General features: G+C 44.1%; 2 protein-coding genes across 3 annotated transcripts in view; both read right to left on the bottom strand.

The window, feature by feature from the left end:
• Positions 1-23,492, bottom strand: part of RPGR (retinitis pigmentosa GTPase regulator) — a 309,545-nt gene that overhangs the window by 53,842 nt on the left and 232,211 nt on the right. The window lies entirely within an intron of this gene.
• LOC135048687 (uncharacterized) lies at positions 6,290-8,373 on the bottom strand. The gene has a single exon (XM_063955572.1). The coding sequence runs from the start codon at positions 8,332-8,334 to the stop codon at positions 6,445-6,447; it is 1,890 nt and encodes a 629-aa protein (XP_063811642.1). The 5' UTR covers positions 8,335-8,373; the 3' UTR covers positions 6,290-6,444.

Below are 23,492 nucleotides of genomic sequence, written 5' to 3' on the forward strand. Positions count from 1 at the left end.
TAATAAGTCCCCTCGAACCAAGCATAATTGTGTTTCAGTATAAATTCTATACTGCCAATAATGAACTGCCTTTGTAGGTCTTCCACACTTGTATCTTTCTCTAGGTGGTATTTTACACTAGTTAATCCTTGGCTGTGATCTATTATTGAATACAGGGAGGTGACATCTGAAGTGACCAGCCATAATTCCTCTCCCCATTGGATTTCTTGTAACTTGTTGAGTATATGTGTTATGTCACGTAAGTATGACTCTTGTTTTTGTACATAAGGTTGTAAAAATATGTCCAGATACTCTGAAAGATGAGATGTTAGAGAACCTATTCCTGATATGATGGGTCTGCCTGGTGGGTTGAGTGGATTCTTATGCATTTTTAGTAAATAATAAAATACTGGGATTATTGGGTGTTGAGTTCTTATGTATTGATGTTCCTGTTCGTTTAGAATGCCTAAATCTGCTCCCTTCTTTAGGAGTGATTCTAGTTCTTTCTGGAATGTCTTAGTCGGATCCTGGGGTAGTTTCTTGTATGTCTGAGTGTTGTCTAAAATACGGTTTGCCTCTTTGATGTAGTCAGCTTTGTTTAGTAAAACAACTCCTCCCCCCTTGTCCGCTGGTTTTATTATCAACGAGTTATTGTCCTGTAGTTCTTGTAGTGCTGTCTTTTCTTTTTTGGTCAGATTTTGTATATGTCTGTTTGTACTTAATGTTTCAATGTCTTTCTCTACCATCTTAACAAATGCCTCTACTTGTGGGCCCCTCAAATGGCTAGGATTGAAGCTAGATGGTGGTTTTAGTGCGCTATGTTTAAATGTTTCTGCAGCTCTCTCATTTCTTACTGGAGCTGGTTCTGTGGTTGCAAAATATTTTTTAGGGATAATGTACGTGCAAATCTATGTAAATCAAGGTAGGTATTGATTTTGTCAAGCTTACTAGTTGGAGCAAATTTTAGCCCTTTGTCTAGAAGTCTTAAATGGTCGTCCGTGAGTGTAGCATCACTTAAATTGAAGATTCCCTTTCCTAATTCTTCTACGGTGGGTGGTGTCCTATTTTTGTAATTCTCCCCCCCCCCCCACTCCCACATCCTCTTCTTGTTCTTCTAACTTCCTTTTCTTGATGGGTGTGCTGTTGGTGTTTTGCCCCCCTGTGTTGCTGACCCCTAAAAAATGGAGTTCTGTAGCACGTGATTCTGATATTTCTGTTTGTCTGGTACTCTCTTGTTCCTGCACTCCTTGCGGTGTTGGTACCTCTGTCCCCTGTGTTGTTTTGGGGTTCAGTCCCAGTCTATCGGAAGATATTGTTTCTCTGTCCTCTGGTGTGTTCTATCTGTAATGAATGTGGGTGCTTGGCTACAGCTTGCACATCCTTTCTCTATTGATAATCTTGCTAGATCCTCGTAATGGGAGTCTTCTTCTATCTCATATATAGAAAAGGAAATTTCAGACTCTGTGTCCTATGCTGAGGAGACTGACGATGTGTGTTTGTTCGTAATTCTATCTAAGTGATGTATTTTGGACATATACTGTTGGTATATGAGATTGAGATTCTTGTATATGGGTTTGATTGGGTTGTCACTAAGTAAAGGTTGTTTGTGTTCGGTCTGCTTGTTTGGACTTCTGTGTGTTGCTTTAGCCGTCTTACATTTTTGTGTTTTGCCTACTCCAAATTTATCCCTAAGGATCTTTTTCTATTTCACCTCCAATAATTAGTTTTCTCGATTTAAGACTCTCTGTGCTGTGAGATCTGTAAGATTTTTGAATTCCACCTCCTGTTTGTAGGGTTCTAATTTGACGTCAAGTTTAATGATGTCGTTCTCAATTACGTTTAGCTACCCTGTGTTGCTCTCTATGAGTAATTCAATTAGTTTTTTTGAACAGTATGTGAGGATGGTGATCCATTTTGTCATGAAGGATAGATTGTCTCTACTATGTGTGGGTATTTTTTTGACTTTCAAGCCCTTTGGAATTAAATCATTTTGTAGGTACCATTTTAGGGTATATGGTGGGACACATATACCCTAAAATGGTACCTACAAGAGATGTGAGGAACAGACACTGATCAATTTTCTGCAAGACATGGACAACCTTAAATTCACAACCAAATACAGTGTAGAGTTCTTAGATCTAGATTTCAGTTAAAATATGGGCTACTATTGATATTACGATATAATTTATTCATAAATAATCATATAGGATTGAGCACGGTACGGATATTTTGCATATAGAACTGGATTCATAAATTTGCTGTTGAACAATTGCTATTCTAAAGTAGTTACATTATCACAAAAACATGAATAATGTTTAAACCAAATCCAAAAGTTGGGTATTTTTTTGTTGTTGGCGTTACGAGTGATCATTTTTACAAGGTTGCTTGTTTAGAGCAGCACTGGAGAAGTGGCGGCACCGGGGTTGGTGACACACGGTGTGGCCAATAGTAATCCCCTTGCACGCCGAGGCGTATGTACTCGAAAAGGAGGGTGTCCTCATAGAGAGGGGCATGGCTTTGCAGAAAGTCCCTTGCTGATGTCACTCCAGGGTGTGGTTTCGCAGGAAGCCCCGTTTACCTCACTGCCCCCCGGAGACTAGACCTGAAATGCCAGTTTCTTCTCAGTGACATGAGCCGGTTGCTTCAGGATAATGTCACACTGCAGCACCCCGGCTCCTGTCATTGTGGAGGAAGGGGAGGGTGGTACCCCGGTCCGGCCTTCACCCCCGTGTGACACCTATGCCCTGGGGACAAATTTGCAGGATTTATTTTGTTTACATGACAAAGACCAATCACTACCTGGGATGAAAACGAAATGATCAGAAATACTTATACAAGATGTTATCTATTGCAGAATTTGTCCTCACAGTTCATATATGAACACATTTCCACAGAAATTCTTATGCTTTGCACAAACAGCATATTATCGAAAATCAATAGCATTGTGAGCAATGTACCGCTATGACATGTTAAGCAATGATCTTAACTGCTTTGGAAACTTATTTCTTTGATTTGCATGCTTCCCCTAAAGACCAGCGTTTGTACCTCCAAGTTTCATAATCCTCAGTAACAAATTACTCATAAGGGGGACAGAGGGTACATATTTTTATGAATTATTTGTTACAATGTAATAACATCCACAAATTTCTTCTTTACAGTAAAAGTCTAATGGGCCCTACACACTTAAAAATTTAACTGAACGATATGAACGTTCTCGTTCATTAATGAAGGAGAACTCGTTCATATCGTTCATCGTTGGTGCCTGGTCGCTTATACATGCATGCCATTATGGACAATCTCGTCCATATTAGCATGCAGGGCTATGGGGCCGGGGGAGTGAAGAAACTTCACTCCCCCATCACTAACCCCCCTCGCCAGGTCGCCCATCGGGCACCTCAGCAGCACATTGCGGTGTGTGTAGGGCCCATAAAGCTGGCCATACACTGAAGATTTATCTGTCCAATCTGGCTGGAAAATCTGGAAATGGATGAGAGCAAATTATGCTGGAAAACAGACAAAAATGGTCAATCAGACAAATTGGTTAAATCTATTGTCAGTTTTACGGCATTTAGAAGCAAATGGTAATTGTCGTCATTTGCTCTCATGCATTACCAGGTTTTCATTTTAACCAGCCAGATTGGACAGATGAATCTTCAGTGTATGGCCAGCTTACGGTGTCTGAAAAGCTGAAACAGTGTGACCCACGGTCACATGTCATTTCTTGCTCAACTGTGTGGGCTCAACTGGAAGGGTGAAGACTCTACTCATTGCACTAGGGATAGTCACGAGCCCGACAGTGAAATCACATGTTCCTCAGCAACAGCAGAGGAGAAGGGGCTCCCCTCTGGCCTGACCGATCCCTTCCTTCCTTACTTGCATGGCCCTAAATGAAGACGTATTATAAGGAGTCACACAAACTCAATGATAGTACTGGTTAATATCACTGGTGTGAGCTAGCTGTGGGCCTTTTTATCACACCAAGCCCTGGTGCAATGCACCAGCTTCACCACAAATAGTTCCACCCTTGCCAAAAATACAAGTGCTGCTAATGCCCCATTCTTTCTAACTTCCCCAAGTATGCAAAAAGGGGTTAACAGGGGAAGTTTATCAACAGCACTGATGTCTGTTCAACACGGCCCAGGAGAATTAGTGCACAGCAAATGCATTGAGGAACCCTTGGGATAATAGGAACCCAATTGGATCTGGAAATTGCCAAACTCCAGGAAAGTAATCAAGTACTACAATGCAGTACAACTTGACATTGTGACATACTTTGGGTGACATACTTCATAAATGGAGTTTCCACCACCCGACAACTTTATAAATTTGAGCAATTCCTGCAGCTTTTATTATACACACTGCAACTTTGCATAGTGATATTATACATATATATATATATATATATATATATATAGCAGCCCATACATACACATATGTATATACCTGATTGAAAGAATAAATTACACAATGCTTGCAAATAATAGAAAAAAACTTGTACAGGTTTATTTGCTTGAAATCAGAACACATTAAATACACTAATAAAAAAAGAACAAGAAGAATGTTAAAAAAAAGCATACAGCAGTAATGACAGCAAGGCAGAAAACAAGGGGGAAATAGACACAGAGAGAAATAAGGGCATGCAAATGTATTTCATACATAGCACCATTTGGAAGTTTACCAGTAAAAATACTGTATGAAAAGAAAGTATAGAAAAGATAAGATAAATAAATTTAAATATGGGACATTAGTGTAGGGCCACACATAGCGGCCAAAAGGGGTTCCGTTCAGTGGGACCCGCTTGGTCGCAAGGAGACTGCACATGGCCGCCTATGCAGGCGCCCATACATGTGCGGCAGTCCCGCCGCTGCCAGATCCACCCGCAATATGCTGCGGTTGGGACGGATCATAGGATGCCGGGGGTTTCAATGTGAACACATACATTTCAATGTATGTGTTCACACAGTGCGGCATGGCCGCACTGTCCTCCATTGAAATCCTGTGCGTCACTGGCCGGATCCTGTTCTGCGGGATCCCACAGAACAGGATCTGTGTGCACACAAATCCCCCCTTCCGGCCAAGCGGGTCCTGTTCAGCGGGACCTGCTTGGCTGCTATGTGTGTCCCCAGCCGTACTGCTAAAAAGTGTGTCAATATTGTGAATTAAAACAAAAAAACATAACCTTAGTTAGGAAAGGGATTTACTACTCCATAAAGTGGCTCTACAAACATGACAGTGAAGAGAAATGGAAAGGTATTTACAGAAGAAAGTGCTGTGTTAAGCATTTGTAAGAGGTGACTGAGGATTGTGTTCTTATGGTTATCCACAAAGTTCTTTGTCATTTAGAGAACAAGGTTATTGTGAATTATAATTCTGCTTTCAATACAGTTGTACTTGCTGTGCTAATTTGCAAGCTTGGGGATATTGGTGCCCATGTGTAATTGGCATGTTGTTGGTATGACGACAGAGAGAAGCTTCTGTGTGCCTTTGCTGGCTCAGCTTCAGGGGCCTTGTTGGTGGTAGCTATCCTACTGCATGTCTGTAGTGTCTTTTTATCATTGGGAATCCTTTCAGTGGCCGGGGACCGGAAACTGAGCCGCCAAAAGCACATGGAAGAATGTACGCCGGTGGTCAACATAAAAACAAGTCCGGCTGCTCCATCACCACTACAGCGGGGAGACCACACAGACACTTGCTAGTAAGTGAATCAGCTAAGGCGGTACACTGCCCCATGCGTTCCACACATACTGGACAGACCACCATAGAACAAGATTTTTAACTAAATACCCCGGGAACAATAGATAAGGGTACAGTCACATGCATAAAGGCGTTCATAAAGAATCACCCGACATGCGCTCCACAGAGGGGTCCCGTGAAAGTCTAAGTGGGAGTATACTGATTCAGGAATATATACAACAAAAGGTAATCCTTTGGGATCAACCTGATTAAAGAGCATTGTGACTCCTCTAAATTGTGTATTACAGCAATAAGAGATTCCCACTACATCCACTGTTACATTTTATATCAGGCACCATTATACACACCAACACAATAATAAACACACATCCTGTTTATACATATGCCCCCCCCCCACCTTATTCACTCTGTGCTGCGCTGTACTTTACAGGTACAGCAGCGACAAACATCCCCTTATTTCATTTTCCAATATTTCATTTTTCAATATTCCAAGCATTTTGCAATGTTTGGTGATATGTTTGGATTTTTTTTTTTTATTTGCCTTCAATTGATAAGGTAGTTAGCAAATTAACAAATTAGTAGATTACAAAAAAATAAAATAAAAAGAGGATTCAGATTTCTAGCAATATTTCTGCAAACAGAACATTAGAACACACTCCTAAGACCTAAGTATTACCATATTTAACCCTCTACCTGCTGATACACAAAGTACTTTTTCACCACAGAACATGACACAGACATATAATACAAAAATATTACCTAACTTCTATGTTACTTTAGTGTCAAATACTGCGGTAAAATATTGTCCCAAAACTGAGCTGAAGTTTCCAGATTCTTACATTTTGCTGTGTGATCAAATTTTGTTGTATTTATATGTTTAAGTTCACGTTTCTTAATATTTTGAACATTCTTTTTCAGCTTATCAGTTTCTTTTGTAGTTTTATTTGATTTAAATGTTTTTTCATTGTCCTTATGTTGTTCATTTTTCTGTTCTCTTTTTGTTCCCCCTGCTTCTTTGTCTCTGTTATTTTCTTTATCCTCTTTCTCCTCCTCTACAGTGTCTTCCTCCTCCCCTTCTTCCTCATCTTCCTCTTCCTCCCCTTCTTCCTCATCTTCCTCCTCCTCCCCTTCTTCCTCATCCCCTTCTTCATCTTCCTCCTCCCCCTCTTCCTCCTCCCCTGCTTCATCTTCCTCCTCTCCTTCATCCTCTTCCTCTCCTTCTTCATCCTCTTCCTCTCCTTCTTCATCCTCTTCCTCTCCTTCTTCATCCTCCCCTTCTTCATCCTCCTCCTCCCTTTCTTCATCCTCCTCCTCCTCCCTTTCTTCATCCTCCTCCTCCCCTTCTTCATCCTCCTCCTCCCCTTCTTCATCCTCCTCCTCCCCTTCTTCATCCTCCTCCTCCCCTTCTTCATTTTCCTCCTCCCCATCTTCATCTTCCTCCGCCCCTTCTTCATCATCTTCCCCTTCCTCTTCTTCTTCCTCGTCTACCTCATCTTCCTCCCCTTCCTCATCTTCCCCTTCTTCTTTCTGCTCCTCTTCCCCTTCATCATCCTCCTCTTCACATTGCTCCTCCTCCCCTTCTTCAATTCCTTCATCCTCCTCTCCTTCTTCGCTTCCCTCTTCCTCAGCTTTTTCACTTTTTCCACCCTCCTTTAAGTCATATTCCCCCTTTTCTGCCTCATTCTCCTCTCCTTCTTCAACATTTTCATTGCCTTCTTTATCTCCCTCATCCTCTTCAGTTTCTTTATCATCTCCTTCTTCATTTACTATATCTTTCTCTTCTTCAATCTGACCTTTTCCTTCATCTTTCTCCTGATTTCCATCTCGGGCATCACTGTCCCCCTCTGTCTCACTCATGTAATTATCGTGCAAACTTCGGTTTTCTACAAATTCTTTTTGCTTAACTAGAAGTAGTTTTCTATCTGTTTGCCTTTTAACATATTTAGATTTTGTGTGTTCTCCTGAAGAATCACTACTACCAGAACTATCTTTTGGTTTCTTAAAACACACTACTATGTCACCTTTAGGTTTTAATACACTCCCCTCTAATTCTTTCATACCAAATTGTCCATCATTTAACACATTTTCTTTGTTTTTAACGTTTTTTATTAAACTACCATCCTTTCTTAATCTCTGTACTGGAACATTATCTAAATTGGAACTGTAGGAGGATCTCTTGTCAGCCTTACTCAGATCACTGTTATCTCTATCACCAACATTTTTTAGCCTTTTAATACTTTCCTGGCTTTTGACAGAGATAAACTGGGGCTGTTTGCAATGATGTTTATTACTTTGAAAGGCTGTTGTACTGGCAGAATCGCCAGTTTCTAGGGAGATGGCACCAGACTTAACCTTTGTTATGTCTGCTGCTAGCTTTAATATTTGCCTTCCATGTCTTTTCCTATGGGTCTTAGAAACATTTACGTTAATTTCCCTGCTTGGACTGTCTCCTTCCATTACAATTAACTGCTCTTGACTGGCAACAAACTTGGATTTGCCAGCCTCAGATGCCTTTAGAAATTTAGCTTGCATGTTTTTTTTAATAGTCTCTGCTTGTGCATCTACACTGGTGATTCCAGATTCATCACTGTTAGAACTGAACGACTTGTTTTGAAACGATAGTGATGGTCGAGATCTGCTACTTTCCTTCATTTGCGTCATCTCAACCTTACCATAACCTTTCAGTTCCACATTTTTAATGTTCTTCCATTCCATCCGAAAGGCAAAACAATGAAGAAAGAAATGGAAAGCATGAGAACAGATGAAATGAAATAGAATAGCAAAAGAACATATGGAAAATGGAAAATTATAAACCGTAAAATGACAAAACACACAAAAGTTAATAAAAAATAGGATTTTGGTACTTACCAGATAAATCCTTTTCTTTGAATCCATAGGGGGCACTGGAGTACTATGGAAGGGGCGTTAGCAGGGATAGGCACATTTAAATATTTTAATTAGTAACCCTCCACCCCCTCCATACTTTTACTGAGCCGAACAGGAGTGAAAGAGAGGATGAACAATGGAGAATTACATGTAACATTATAACATAACGGACAACTATAAAGTTGACACATAATATAACGGACAACTAGAAACTTGACACAACAATAGATAACAATCACCTTAACATTTCAACAAGTCGGTGAGAATGTGATACTATAAGATTTGCTGAACTTACCACAAGCCAGGTGAAACTGCTCTGGGTGAGCGTCCAGTGCCCCCTATGGATTCAAAGAAAAGGATTTATCTGGTAAGTACCAAAATCCTATTTTCTTTTTCATCCACTAGGGGTCACTGGAGTACTCTTGGGACGTACCAAAGTTTCTCCCTTGGGCGGGAGAGCTGGTTTGTACCTGTAACACTAGACGGCCAAAACTAGATGCTGATGCCGCAGAATGATGAAATATCTAAAAGCACAAACGTGTGCACCGATCATTAGGTAGCTGCACGGCAAAAAAGTTGCGTCGTGGAAGTTTCACGACCTGCTGCCCATGGCGTTCCCAAAGAACACGTGGAATGCTGAAATAGATGCAGGCAGTTGTAGACTAGCATGAAAGTAAGCTTGACGAACAGTCAGCTTAATCCATCTAGCCAAGGTCTGTTTGGAAGCTGCCAACATACCTTGACTGCATCATAGAGAACAAACAATGTATTTGTTTTACATACTGTTGATGGCCAGGCTACATAAATGTGAAGCGCAAAAACTACACCCAAAGAAGCTGGAGTTCCTGGACCTTTTGATAAACCGGAACTACAATTAGTTGTTTTATAGGAAAAGAGGATACTACCTTTGGTAGAAAAGTGGGATCGTCCGAAGTTCTGCTCTGTTATCCTGAAACACCAGATACGGTGGCTTCCATGACAACGCACCCAAATCTGAAACATGCCTTGCTACTGCTAATAGAAAAACTGTTTTCCAAATTAGAAACTTAACATCCACTTATTGTAAGGATTGAAAAGTTGAGGAATGCAATTCAAGTCGAGGTTGAACTCTAAGGACACCTTGCAAGAACGTTTGCACTGTTGGCAAAAGAAAATTGATAAAGCAGAGACCTGCACCTTTAGTGTCGCTAAACGTAGTCTGCATCTAACCCAGTCTGTAAAAATAGCCACAGATGGGATAACTTGAAAGAAGATGTCGGAAACCTTCAAGCTTCACACTAACCAATATAAGCTCGCCAAATCCTGTGATAATGAGCTGCTGTAACTGGCTTCCTAGCATGTAACATGGTTGGTATAATAGACTCTGGAATGCCCTCTCGTTTAAAGAGAGTGGTTTCAACAGCCACCTCGTCAAACGCAGCCGTGCAAAATCGGGGTAAAGAAACAGACCCTGTTGTAGAAGGTATGGACATAGCAGAAGCAGCCACAGAAAGTCAGCGAGGAGACCACGGAGATCCGAGTACCAAGCTCTCAGAGACCAATGAGGCGCCACTTGTATGACTGTCATGGACTCTTGTTTGATCCGCTTCAGCACCTGAGGAAACAGCGGAAACGGTGGAAATAGATACAAGAGGCTGTACGGCCACGCTATTGTGAGAGCATCCACTGCCACTGCCGTTGGATCTCTTGTTCTGGACACATACTTGGCTGCCTGATGATTTTGGCGAGATGCCATTAGATCAACCTGTGGATAACTCCACTGCTGAACCAAAAATTGGACACTTCTAGATGTAAAGCCCATTCTCCTGGAAGAAAATCCTGATGGCTGACATAATCTGCTTCCAAGTTGTCCACCCATGGAAGGAACACTGCCGACAATATCACTTGGTGATGCTCGGCCCAATTCAGGATTCGAGTAACTTCTCGTATGGCCATGCGACTTCGAGTTCCTTCTTGTTTGTTGATGCATTCGACTTCCGTCGCATTGTCTGACTGATCCTGAACAGTCTGAGACTAGAGCAGAGCGGTGTTAATCGCACTGAGTTCCAGGGCATTTATTGACAGTAATCTTTGTCGGTCTGACCAGAGACCCTGAAATTGACAATGTAGGACCACTGCTCCCCAACCTCTGAGACTTGCGTCAGTCGTCAGAATTATCCAATTCCAGACTCTGAACCTGTCTCTCGCGGTGAGTTTATGTATGTTGAGCCACCATAGTAGTGATACTCTGGGCCTTGGAGACAAACTGCACCATCTGACGAATTTGTAGATGAGAGCCTGATCACTGTGCGAGAAGATCCAGTTGAAAAGGATGTGAGTGAAATTTTCCGGGCTGGAGTGCTTTGAAAGACGCCACCATCTTTCCTAACAGTCAAATGCCCAAGTGCATCGAGACTGTCCATGGTTGAGCACTAACTGTACCAGATGACAAATACTTTGTGCTTACTCCTGTGGCAGGTAAATTTGTTTATCCACTGTATGCAGAAATCCTAAAAAATGAATTAGTTGAGACGTGACTAGGCTTTGACAGTTCAACTGTGCTGACCTAGCACATTGTACGTCAGTAAGGCATGTTGAAGGAGTGTTTGCTGAGACGAAGCCTTGATGAGAAGGTCGTCCAAATATGGAACTATTATCACTCCCAGAGACCTGAGATGAGCTATCATCACAGACATCACTTCCGTGAATACACGAGACACTAATGAGAGGCCAAACGGTAGCGCCTGGAATTGATAATGGTTTTGCTGTACAGCAAACCTTAAGTACGCCCGGTGTAGTGGCCAAATTGGAATGTGTAAGTAAGCATCCTTGAGATCTAGTGAAATAATTTATTCCTGTGGTTGAAGTCCTGCAATGACTGACAACAGCAATTCCTTCTTGAATCTGTAGTAAGTGACATACTGATTAAGCCCCTTTAGGTTCAATATTGGTCTGACTGAGCCATCCGGCTTTGGAACTACAAAAAGACCGGAATAAACTCCCTGAAGTAAAACTGCTGAACCTACGAGAAACTTAATAGCAGTCTGCAGGACTGCCTTTTTGTCTGCTGACACAGGCAGACCTGTGTTGAAAACCGCATGGGTGGCAGACAATTGAACTCTATTTTGTATCCTTTGAACACTAAATTGTGGATCCACGCATCTTTGGTTTTCTGAAACCACACCAAATGAAATGTTTAAAGGTGTGCTTCCACAACTGAAGATACGAGATGGGCAGGAAGCACGTCATGTCACTGGTTTGTCAGCTGGCTTTGTGTCTTGACAACTGTTAGTAGTTTGTAGAAAACCACGTCCTCTTACTCAGTACGGTTGATTCTCAAGCATGGCCTCAAAAGGACTGAGGTCTAAAGGATTTGAACACTGATCCAGTGTATTTATTTTTATAAACTGGTGCGGCCAATGGTAGGAAAGCAGACTTTCCTCCAGTAGCCTGATAAATTCACTTTTCCAATTTAGGACCAAATAACATTGCCAGAATAAAGCAACGCCTTAACTCAGCCCTGGCCTGCCAAGAACACACCCATAATGCCCTTCGGGCTGAAATTAACCCCTGTTGCCGTATACATGGACTTCAGCATGGCCTCCAGCTTGCACACCAATGGGTCTTTAAGCGTCGTTGCAACTGGGACTGGAATAGTTAACTGCTTGGAAAGTTTTGCAATTTAGGAATCCACTGGTGGTGGAGTTTTCCGTTTAGTAGTCATAAACTCTGGGAATGGGTAGGTAGACAGAAACTGCCTAGGCATAGAAAATAGTTTATCTGGATGTTTCCATGCTTCCGTTAACTGCTTATTAAAAGAATCTGAATAAGGAAAACACACAGTAGCCCTTTTAGCAAATAAAACTGCATATGGGATAGAGGCTTCTCAGTCTCAGCAAAATGTAATACCTGGCGTACACCCCTGCTGAGATTATCAATGCCCAGGCTATGAGTGACGTCACTATGTGACTCCTGTCCCAATTCACTTTCCTCTTCGAGATATAAGATCCAGCATTGAGTCGTCAGAAGGGAACACAGCTGAAGCCGGTAAAATTATGAGACGAATGATGACTACTTTTAGGAATTGAGCTATACCTCTGCAAAGTTCATGACGTATCCTGAGCCTGCTTTGGCAGCTCAGACGGTATTAACCTAGAACCAGACTTAGCTTGCTCACAATCTTTACGCGCAGAGGGCAACTGTGACTTTAACTCAGTCATTATACCTGCCATCATCACCTGAGGGGAATCAGGGCAGAGGTCAGTATTTGGACTTGAAGTAACAAGACACACTGCAAGTGGAAGAATCATCACGTAACACACTACCACAGACATTGCAGACAAGCCTCTTTGATTTAGTATCAGCTTTCATCATGCACAGACAGACAGTAACTGAAGTGTGTAGAACCTAGAAATGCACCTGTGGTACACACTAAGTTCTCTGAAATATGTGCTTCACTGAAATTCATACTAACGCCCCTGCCCCTCCAGTGGCCGAGTGTTGTAGGACTTTCCTGTAGGAAGAAACAGGAAGTTTAGAAAATGGCGTCCAGCCATGTGCTTTATTTTTCATAAATACATTTGCAATAAATATACACACACACACACACACACACACACACACACACACACACACACACACACACACACATAAAAGCAACCCCAAAATCCTGGCCCCTCTCCCCTTATGCGAGGGGAATGGTCAGCGTCTGACTTTTGTGACAAAGGACTTGAAGACATCTGCCTTAAGGGCCCTATACACTTATACGACATGACGGTCCGTTATGTCATATAAGATTTCGTCCAACCTCCCGGCAGCCTACACGTTGGTAAGATAGTATTAGATATATTGTGCGCAGTTTTTTTTTTTTTTTTTGTGTGCATACAATGTATCTTTTACTATCCTATTTACTACGGGATCAGACATATCACGAGTGCAGCACTCGTGATGTGTCGGATCTAGGGGGATCCGATCAGATGCTCACGGGAACGCGCATCGGATCAGATTGGGGAAAAAACACCCCGAAAAAAATGCCCGATTTCACTCAATATATCGAGCCGAATTGGGCTGAAATCGGGCATAATCAGCCTAGTGTACTGGGCCCTTTACTGCCAGTATTAACAAGACACCCCGAGTGTCTGTGAGGCGCGGTGTAGCCCTGCAGGGAGCCTCCGGGTAATGTCTCCCCCTCACCTCAGTGTGTAGAAGCAGCGCGATCTCTGTGAGATACCGGTGCTTCACATCTATTGTGGAGCAGCGCTTCCCCTGAACGGGCGACCTGCGGCAGCAGCAGAAGCTGCCCGTGGCCGGCAACAAGGGAGTGTGAAGGAGGCCAGTGGGGGCACCCAGCAAAGATGGGCGTGAGATACAGCGGTGGTGGGTGGCCAGTGCGGGCAACCAGCGGCGGCATGCTAACCGCGGCTGGGAGCCACTGAAGCTCAGTGCAGCCCTGCAGGGAGCCTCCGGGTCCATCTCCCCTCCCCGCAGTGTGTAGAAGCAGCACGTTCTCACTGATATCCCAGTGCTTCTATTGTGGTGTACGAGCGGCCAGCAGCAGCAGCAGAAGCTGTCCGCGTCTGGCAACAGGGGTGACTGAGGCCAGCGGCAATGTGTAGCAGTGATGGGAGGCCAGCGCGGGCACCCAGCAGCGGCATGCTAACCGCGGCTGGGAGTTTTTGTACAGTAACTCCCCCACACATGGCGGGTCAGCAGCATGCGCTGACCACCACGATAACCCACTGGCGCAACAGAGCGGCGGCAGCGTGAGCCGACCGCCTGCTCTTACCTCAGGTAGAATGCGGAGGCTCTGACGGGGCTTCTGTATAAGCTCTGATTGAGTTGCTTGTGAGAGATTCCAGGAATGCTATGACGGGGCTTCTTGCTCAAGCGTCATCCAGCTCCTGCAGCCATAGGCTGAAATCAGCAAACGCTGATTAGGTCTATGACGGGGCTCCTTGTCTGAGCACCGACAAGCCATAGCTGCACTCAGCAGCGCCCACAATCCCGGACCCACGCTTCTTTGTAAACTGGGAAGGGATTTGGGATTAAAAAGAAAAATAAGATTGGAGCTCACTCAAAACGTGTGCCATCCCGGTGAGGCACAAAAAAAATACTGAGGTACCCTTGGGAGTATGGAGGGGGTGGAGGGTTACTAATTTAAATGTGCCTATCCCTGCTAACGACCCGTCCATATCCCAAGAGTACTCCAGTGACCCCTAGTGGATGAAAAAGAAATTAAAAAAAAAGAAAGGAAAAGGTGGAAATGTAAAAGGCATAGGTTTTAGTATATCAACAGAAGGACTTACAGTGTTTAGATTGCCACGCTATATACTTACATTGGTGCAGGAATTGTTTGCTTTATATATAGTATTTGAAATTTAAAAAAGATATGTACTGTAATTCTAGATTCACAAAACTGTTGCGACAAATTAAGCGTTATGGACCAAATAACAGATGAAATTTAGCAGAAATAACCACTTACTGTATAATATTATTTGACAAACAGTTTTGGATGTTTCTGCCAATAAAATATGAACTAAAATAGAAAAACCATATGAAGACCCAAAATGCAGTTACACTACTAGTGTGTGTATAGTGAGGTGGGACACTACAGAAACCTCAGAACAAGCCTAACTCCTTTGGACAGTGTTAGAAGGGGGAGTTTGGATGCCCTAATTATTCTTACCAGGAACTGAGATGTTCTAAAGCAACCACCTAATCATTTGGCATATAAAGAAACTGATAAGGTAATGCTGAACACCGAACACCGAAGTGATTTCACCGGCAAAGTACTGGATGTAGATTTTTGATAACCAAATTGCTTTAACATCAGGGAAGCATTCACTTTAAATATACAATGATCACACTACAGCATTTTCCAGGTCAGGAATTAATGTTGTTTTATATAGCACATCTGACAATACCTTGTGACAATACAGTTTTTAAAAAATCTAATGTCGTGAGAACGCACTAAGAATAAATTCAAGAAGACCGCAGATCTCCTAAAACATTACCATCATTTATTAACAGTAAAAACACACACGAAACCAGTTAGACAATTATACAATCAGATTTTTTTTTTATAAAGTGAGTTGATAATTTGTTTGCAGTTCCCATTATTTTGTTGAAATTTTGCAAACCTCCAATGAATATCATTTATTACATATAATTTGTGGATAATAAAAAAGGACTAATACAAAAATTTTATTTTTTTACTCTCCATAAAATCCCTTCCTCAAAGTTCACCTGGGGCATGCTCCATTACCTTTGGGTATACAGTGCAGGGTTTTGGAGCCTGGCACTAAAATAGTTAAAAGCTGGCTCATGCCCCGTATATAACTCCACGCCCTCCACCAGTATCTCAGTCTATGTTTAGCAAGCCATATGGAAGAAATAACTGAATGAACAACTGTAAAAGTAAACAAACAACCTGTAATAAAAACAGGTAAATTGGCAAGGAACCAGACTAGTCAGAGAGGGAGCTCAGCATCCCCCAGATGGAGTTCGAGGTAGTGATTTTACAGCGAGTAAAATCGGGGGAAGGGTGGGGGTGGGGATCATCAGAACTGGCTGCTTGTAGAATCTTATGCCCAACACTGGCATCACATGCTTCAAACATAGAAGCGCCATGCTGCACAGCCCATGACGCCCCAACAGTACGAGTTGAGTAGGCCCGTACAGAATCTGTAACTGAAACATTCAAAGACAAATATACCTGACGAATTGCAGAAGTTACCCATCTAGCGAAGGAACCCTTTGAGGCTGGCCAGGCTTGTTCTTGTGCATCAATGAACACCAATAAAGAAATAAAACCTATCTAAAAGCTAGGCCTTACTCCAAGGCATGAAAAACAAGACTGAGGCACTAGCAGAGGGGGAGGGATTATATAGGGGGCAGGAGCCAGCTTTTAACTATTTTAGTACCAGACTCCAAAGCCCACACTATATACCCAGAGGCAGTGCTTAAAGTGGTCCTAGAGAGGTGGTGGAACACCCCCTCCCCCATGCAATAAAAGGGACGTGGCCTCAAAAAGGGGCATGGCCATACAATAGTAATAATGCCCACAGTAGTAGCACCCCTAATACACATAATGCCCACAGTAGTAGCACCCCGTAATACACAATACCCACAGTAGCACCCCTTTTACAATGACCACAGTAGTAGTTCTCCTTATGCAATGTCCACCGCACTGGTAGTGCCTACAGTGGTAGTGCCCCTTATATAGATCCCATAGTAGTGGTGCCCCTTATGTCCCCAGGAGTGATGCCCATTAAGAAGTGACCCTTTTACAATGCCCTCATTAGTAATGCCCTTAATGGTAATGCCCCTGCGTAGTATTGCCCCCAGTAGTAATGTCGCCTGTAGTAATGCACCCAGTCGTTTAGCCCCCTGTAGTTTAGCCCCAGTAGTTATGCCCCTGCAGTTATGACCCCAGTAGCTTACCCCCATTTTAGTTTAGCCTCCCAGTGGTAATGCCCTCAGTAGTTTAGCCCTGTAGTTTAGTCCTCATGTAGTTTGCCCCATGTAGTTTAGCCCCCAGTGGTAATACCCCCTGTAGTTTAGCCCCTGCAGTTATGCCCCCAGTAGTTTAGCCCCCCAGGAGTAATGCCCCCAGTAGTTTAGACACTGTAGTTATGCTGCCCTGTAGTTTAGCCCCCCTGTAGGAATGCTCCAGTAGTAATGCAGCCCAGTAGTTATGCACCCCTGTAGCTTGCCCCCTTGTAGTTTAGCTACCAGTAATAATGCCCCCTGTAGTTTGCCCCCTTGTAGTTCAGCCCCTGTAGTTATGCCCCAGTAGTTTGCGCCCAGTAGTAATGCGACCCTGTAGTTATGCCCCCAGCAGTAATGCGCCCCTGTAGTTTGCCCCCAGTAGCTTGCCTCAAGTAGTAATGCCCCCAGTAGTTTAGCTCCCTTGTAGTTTAGCCCCCAGTAATTTGCCCCCTAGTAGTTTAGCCCCTGTAATTATGCCCCCAGTAGTTTGCCCCAAGTAGTAATGCCCCCAGCAGTAATGCGCCCCTGTAGTTTGCCTCAAGTAGTAATGCCCCCAGTAGTTTAGCACCCTTGTAGTTTAGCTCCCAGTAGTAATGCCCCCTGTAGTTTGTCCCCTTGTAGTTTAGCCCCTGTAGTTATGACCCCAGTAGTTTGCCCCAAGTAGTAATGCGCCCCTGTAGTTATGTCCCCAGTAGTAATGCGCCCCTGTAGTTCGCCCCCCTAGTAGTTTGCCCCCAGTAGTTAGACCCATGTAACTTGCCCCAAGTAGTAATGCCCACTTGTAGTTTAGCCCTAGGGTTGCCACCTCATCCCTTTAATCCTGGAGACCTATGAATAATACAGGTTCTGTGGCTGATTAAATTCAAGCCTGCATTCCACCTGGTTTTAATCAGCCACAAAACCTGTGTAAATCATAGGTCCCTAGGATTAACGGGATGATCTGGCAACCCTATTTAGCCCCCCTGTAGTTTATACCCAAAATAGTAATGCCCCCAGTAGTTTAGCCTCCTGTAGTTATGCCACCAGTAGTTTGCCCCAAGTAGTAATACCCCCAGTAGTAATGCGCCCATGTAGATTGCCCCCAGTAGTTTACCCCTTGTAGTTTGCCCCCAGTAGACGCGCAGCTAACACACATAAAAACACCATACTTACCAAGCCCCACTCCCGTGTCCAACCGCTGTGATCCTCCTGGCGTCCGGCTCCCCAGCACTATGAGAGAGACATCATGACGTCTCTCCCATAGCACGCACTGACAGAGCCGGGAGCCAGAGCTCAGTAGTGAGCTCCTGCTGCCGGCTTCCGCTGTGGTGATGAGATTCGTGCTGAATCATAACCCCGCCCCTCGCTTTACATGACGGTAATCTAGGCATTGTAAAGTGTCTCTGATCCGCCCATATACGCCGATTCTCCGCCCTGTTGGACCTACCTGATTGCCTTCTCCTGGAGGGGACAGCCACAAAGTAGGTAAGTATGACATTTGTAACTAGAACACTATCTTCAGAAAATCAGCTTAAATGGCATTCATAAGTTCTGAATTCTAGGCAAAGAGGCAGGAGGAACTGCAGTACTCTATTTTGGTAAAAAGTCTGGTCAACCAAGCTTGTAGCATGATACTAGCAAATTCACTTTTCCAATGGGGTGGGCGTACATATTATATAATGCGGTGATGGGGATGATTAACAAAAATATATAAATTAATAAAACAATTTGTAATACAGAGAAATCTAAAAAAAAAAAAAGTTTCATTATTTGCAGAAAATTAATGGGTTGCATCTATATTTTGTTTTAGTTCTACTAATTATAATCTAATGCAAAAGATTGGATTGGAGGTTCAACAAAAATAGGATTTTAATTACCTACCGGTAAATCCTTTTCTCGTAGTCCGTAGAGGATACTGGGGTCCATATTAGTACCATGGGGGAATAGACGGGTCCACTAGGAGCCATGGGCACTTTAAGAATTTGATAGTGTGGGCTGGCTCCTCCCTCTATACCCCTCCTACCAGACTCAGTCTAGGAAACTGTGCCAGAGGAGACGGACATACTTTGAGAGAAGAATATAAAAGGATAGTGGTGAGATTTCGAACCAGCACACACAAACTAGAGGAAAGTCAAGCTACCCAAACTTTAAACCAGGAACAGCAATCGCTGAACCAACAATACTTAACTAAGGAACAGTGCAGGAAGAAACGAAGCACTGGGCGGGCGCCCAGTATCCTCTACGGACTACGAGAAAAGGATTTACCAATAGGTAATTAAAATCCTATTTTCGCTTACGTCCTAGAGGATACTGGGGTCCATATTAGTACCATGGGGATGTACCAAAGCTCCCAAACTGGGTGGGAGAGTGCTGAGGTTCCTGCAGAACTGAATGACCAGGTCCTCAGAGGCCAAAGTATCGAACTTGTAGAACTTAGCAAACGTGTTCGAACCTGACCAAGTAATTGCTCGGTAGAGCTGTAAAGCCGAGACACCCCAAACGGCCGCCCAGGAAGAACCCACCAACCTAGTAGGGTGGGCCTGTACAGATTTTGGGCACGGCAAACCTGCCGTGAAATAAGTATGCTGGATAGTAAGCCTGATCCAGCGTACAATTGTCTGCTTTGAAGCAGAACACCCAATTTTATAGGGATCATAGAGAACAAACAGCGAGTCAGATTTTCTAAAGCCCTCACAACATCCAAGGACTTTGAAGTAGCAGAAGTGTCTGTAACCACCGGAACCACAATAGGTTGGTTGATATGAAACGCAGACACCACCTTTGGAAGAAATTGCTGACGAGTTCTGAGTTCAGCCCTATCTTCATGAAAAATCAAATAGGGGCTCTTGTGAGACAACGTCCCCAGCTCCGTCACACACCTCGCAGAAGCCAATGCCAACAGTGTAATGGCCTTCCATGTAAAAGACTTTACGTCTACGTCCTGTAAAGGCTCAAACCATTCCGACTGCAGGAACTGCAACACCACGTTGAGATCCCAAGGTGCCGTAGGAGGCACAAAGGGCGGTTGGATGTGCAGAACCCCCTTCAAAAATGTCTGAACCTCAGGGAGAGAAGCCAATTGTTTCTGGAAGAAAATGGATAGGGCCGAAATTTGGACTTTTATGGAGCCCAAACTAGGCCCACATCCACACCCAGCTGCAGAAAAAGGAGAAAACGTCCCAGTTGAAATCCCACCGCAGGAAATTTCCTGTTCTCACACCAAGAGACGTATTTTTTCCAAATACGTTGGTAATGTTTAGACGTTACCCCCTTTCTGGCTTGGATCAGGGTTGGAATAACCCTATCCGGGATCCATTTCCGGGCTAGAATTTGACGCTCAACCTCCATGCCATCAAACATAGCTGCGGTTAGTCTTGATAGACGAATGTCCCCTGTTGGAGAAGGTCCTCGCTAAGAGGTAGAGGCCATGGGTCCTCTAGGAGCATCTCCAGTAGATCCGCATACCAGGCCCTGCTTGGCCAGTCCGGAGCAATGAGAATTGCTTGAACCTTTTCCCTTTTTATTCTTTTGAGAATCTTTGGGATCAATGGGAGTGGTGGAAACACGTACACCATCTGGTAGACCCATGGAGTCACCAGAGCGTCCACCGCCACCGCTTGTGGGTCCCTCAACCTGGAACAATACCGCTTGAGCTTCATGTTGAGGCGAGAGGTCATCATGTCGATTTGTGGAATTCCCCACCGACGTGTCACGCACCCAAACACCTCCGGGTGAAGGCCCCACTTTCCTGGGTGGAGGTCGTGTCTGCTGAGGAAGTCTGCTTCCCAGTTGTCTACTCACGGAATGAAGATCGCGCACAATGCTAGAGTGTGTCTTTCTGCCCAGAGGAGAATCCTTGTTACCTCTGACATTGCTGCTCTGCTCTTTGTTCTTTATGGGGGTAATTCTGAGTTGATCGCAGCAGGAACTTTGTTAGCAGTTGGGCAAAACCATGTGCACTGCAGGAGAGGCAGATATAACATGTGCAGAGAGAGTTAGATTTGGGTGTGGTGTGTTCAATCTGCAATCTAAATTGCAGTGTAAAAATAAAGCAGCCAGTATTTACCCTGCACAGAAACAAAATAACCCACCCAAATCTTACTCTCTCTGCACATGTTATATCTGCCACCCCTGCAGTGCACGTTTTTGCCCAACTGCTAACAAAATTCCTGCTGCGATCAACTTGGAATTACCCCCTATGTATGTTACTGCCGTCACATTGTCCAACTGAACTTGAATGGCTTGATCTTGAAGAAGATGAGATGCCTATAGAAGGGCGTTGTATATGGCCCTTAGTTCCAGAATGTTGATTGGAAGAATGGCTTCCTGACTTGACCATTTTCCTTGGAACTGTTACCCTTGGGTGACTGCTCCCCAACCTCTGAGGCTTGCATCTGTGGTTAGTAGAATCCAAATTTGAATCCCGAACCTTCGGCACTCGTCTGAAGCCACCACAGAAGAGAAATCCTGGCTTTTGGGGACAGACGGACCCTCTGATGCATGTGTAGATACGATCCGGACTACTTGTCCAACAGATCCAGTTGGAAGGTCCTTGCATGGAACCCTCCGTACTGTAGCACCTTGTAGGCTGCTACCATCTTCCCCAGAAGGCGAATGCATAGATGCATCAATATTCGGGTTGGTTTCAGAACATCCCGCACCATCGACTGGATCACCAATGCCTTTTCCAACGGATGGAATACCTTCTGTGCCTCCGTATCCAGTATCATCCCCAGGAATGGAAGCCTCTGTGTTGGTTCCAGATGAGATTTTGGTAGGTTCAGTATCCACCCATGATCCTGGAGTAGTCCTGGTTGAGAGGGCAATGTTGTCTACAACCTCTCCCTGGATGGTGCTTTTATCAGCAGATCGTCCAGGTATGGAATTATGTTCACTCCCTGTTTGCGGAGGAGAAACATCATCTCTGCCATTACCTTGGTGAACACCCTCGGTGCCGCAGAGAGGCCAAATGGCAGGGCCTGGAACTGGTAGTGACAGTCCTGTAAGGCAAACCTTAGATAAGCCTGATGAGGCGGACAAATCGGAATATGAAGGTACGCATCCTTGATATCCAGAGACACCAAAAATTCCCCCTCCTCCAGACCTGAGATCCCGCTCTCAGAGACTCCATCTTGAACTTGAACACCTGTAAGTACGGGTTCAACGACTTGAGAATTAAAATGGGCTTTACCAACCGGTTTTGGTACTACAAACAGGTTGGAATAATAACCCTGGTTTTGCAGCTGAAGCGGAACTGGAACAATGACCTGAGTCTGTACCAGTTTTGAATCGCTTCCTGTAAAGTCATACTGCTTTTTGAGAAGCTGGTAAGCCTGATTTGAAGAATCTGTGAGGTGGGAGTTCCTGAAACTCCAGTCTGTAGCCCTGGGCTATAAGATCTTTGACCCAGGGATCCTGGCATGACATTTCCCATATGTGACTGAAGAATCTTAAACGGGCGCACACCTGCCTGTCTTCCAGGCAGTGCGGTCCACCATCAAGCTGAAGGCTTAGAGGAAGCAGAACCCGGGTTCTGTTCCTGTGAACCTGCACTTGCTGGTTTTCTGGGTTTACCTCTATTGCCTTTGAAGGCCATAGAAGAACCTTTGGTTTTGTTTTTCAACTTCGCTGTCTGAAAAGACTGCAGAGTTGGAGCAGTGTAGGATTTTCTAGCCGGGAGAGCTGCGGAAGGAAGGTATGTAGACTTACCCGCCGTAGCCTTGGATATCCACATATCAAGTTCATCTCCAAAAAGGGCTTCACCTGTGAAAGGTAGGCTTTCCACACCTTTCCTGGAATCTGCGTCCGCAGTCCACTGGCATAGCCACAAGCCCCTGCGTGCTGAACTGTCATGGCAGTGGTGCGTGCATTGAGTAAACCAATTTCCTTTATGGCCTCCACCATATAGTTAGCAGAATCCTGTATATGCTGTAGGAGTAAAATTATCTCCCCCCTGGATAAGGAATCTAATCCATCAATTAGATTACCCGACCATTTAGCAATGGCCCTAGAGATCCATGCACAAGCTATAGTGGGTCCCTGGGCCACCCCCACAGCTGTGTACAGAGATTTGAGAGTGGTCTCAATCTTGCGGTTTGCAGCATCCTTCAAGGAAGCTGCCCCAGGAACAGGTAAAACTATCTTAAGTGACAGCCTAGAAACCGATACATCAACTATCGGTGGGTTTTCCCATTTTTTCCTATAATCCTGAGGAAACGGGAAGGATGTGAGTAACCGTTTTGGGACCTGAAACGTCTTGTCAGGATTTACCCAAGTTGCTTCAAATAGGGAATTTAATTCCTTAGATGCAGGGAAAGTAGCTGAGGATTTCTTGTTCACATTAAAATAAGATTCCTCCTCGTCCTCTGACACCTTATCAGGAATGTGCAGGACATCTCTAATAGCTTCTATCAGGTCCTGTATACCCTGTGACAGAGCTGCATTCCCCCCTCCCGAGTCCACCTCACCCTCCTCTGGGTCTGATA

The sequence above is a fragment of the Pseudophryne corroboree genome, chromosome 2 (assembly GCF_028390025.1).
Source record: "Pseudophryne corroboree isolate aPseCor3 chromosome 2, aPseCor3.hap2, whole genome shotgun sequence".
NCBI classification, from domain to species: domain Eukaryota; kingdom Metazoa; phylum Chordata; class Amphibia; order Anura; family Myobatrachidae; genus Pseudophryne; species Pseudophryne corroboree.

What these genes read in the sequence shown, in the direction of transcription:
- LOC135048687 (XM_063955572.1), bottom strand. Translation starts at nt 8,334, where the DNA reads ATGACGCAAATGAAGGAAAGTAGCAGATCTCGACCATCACTATCGTTT.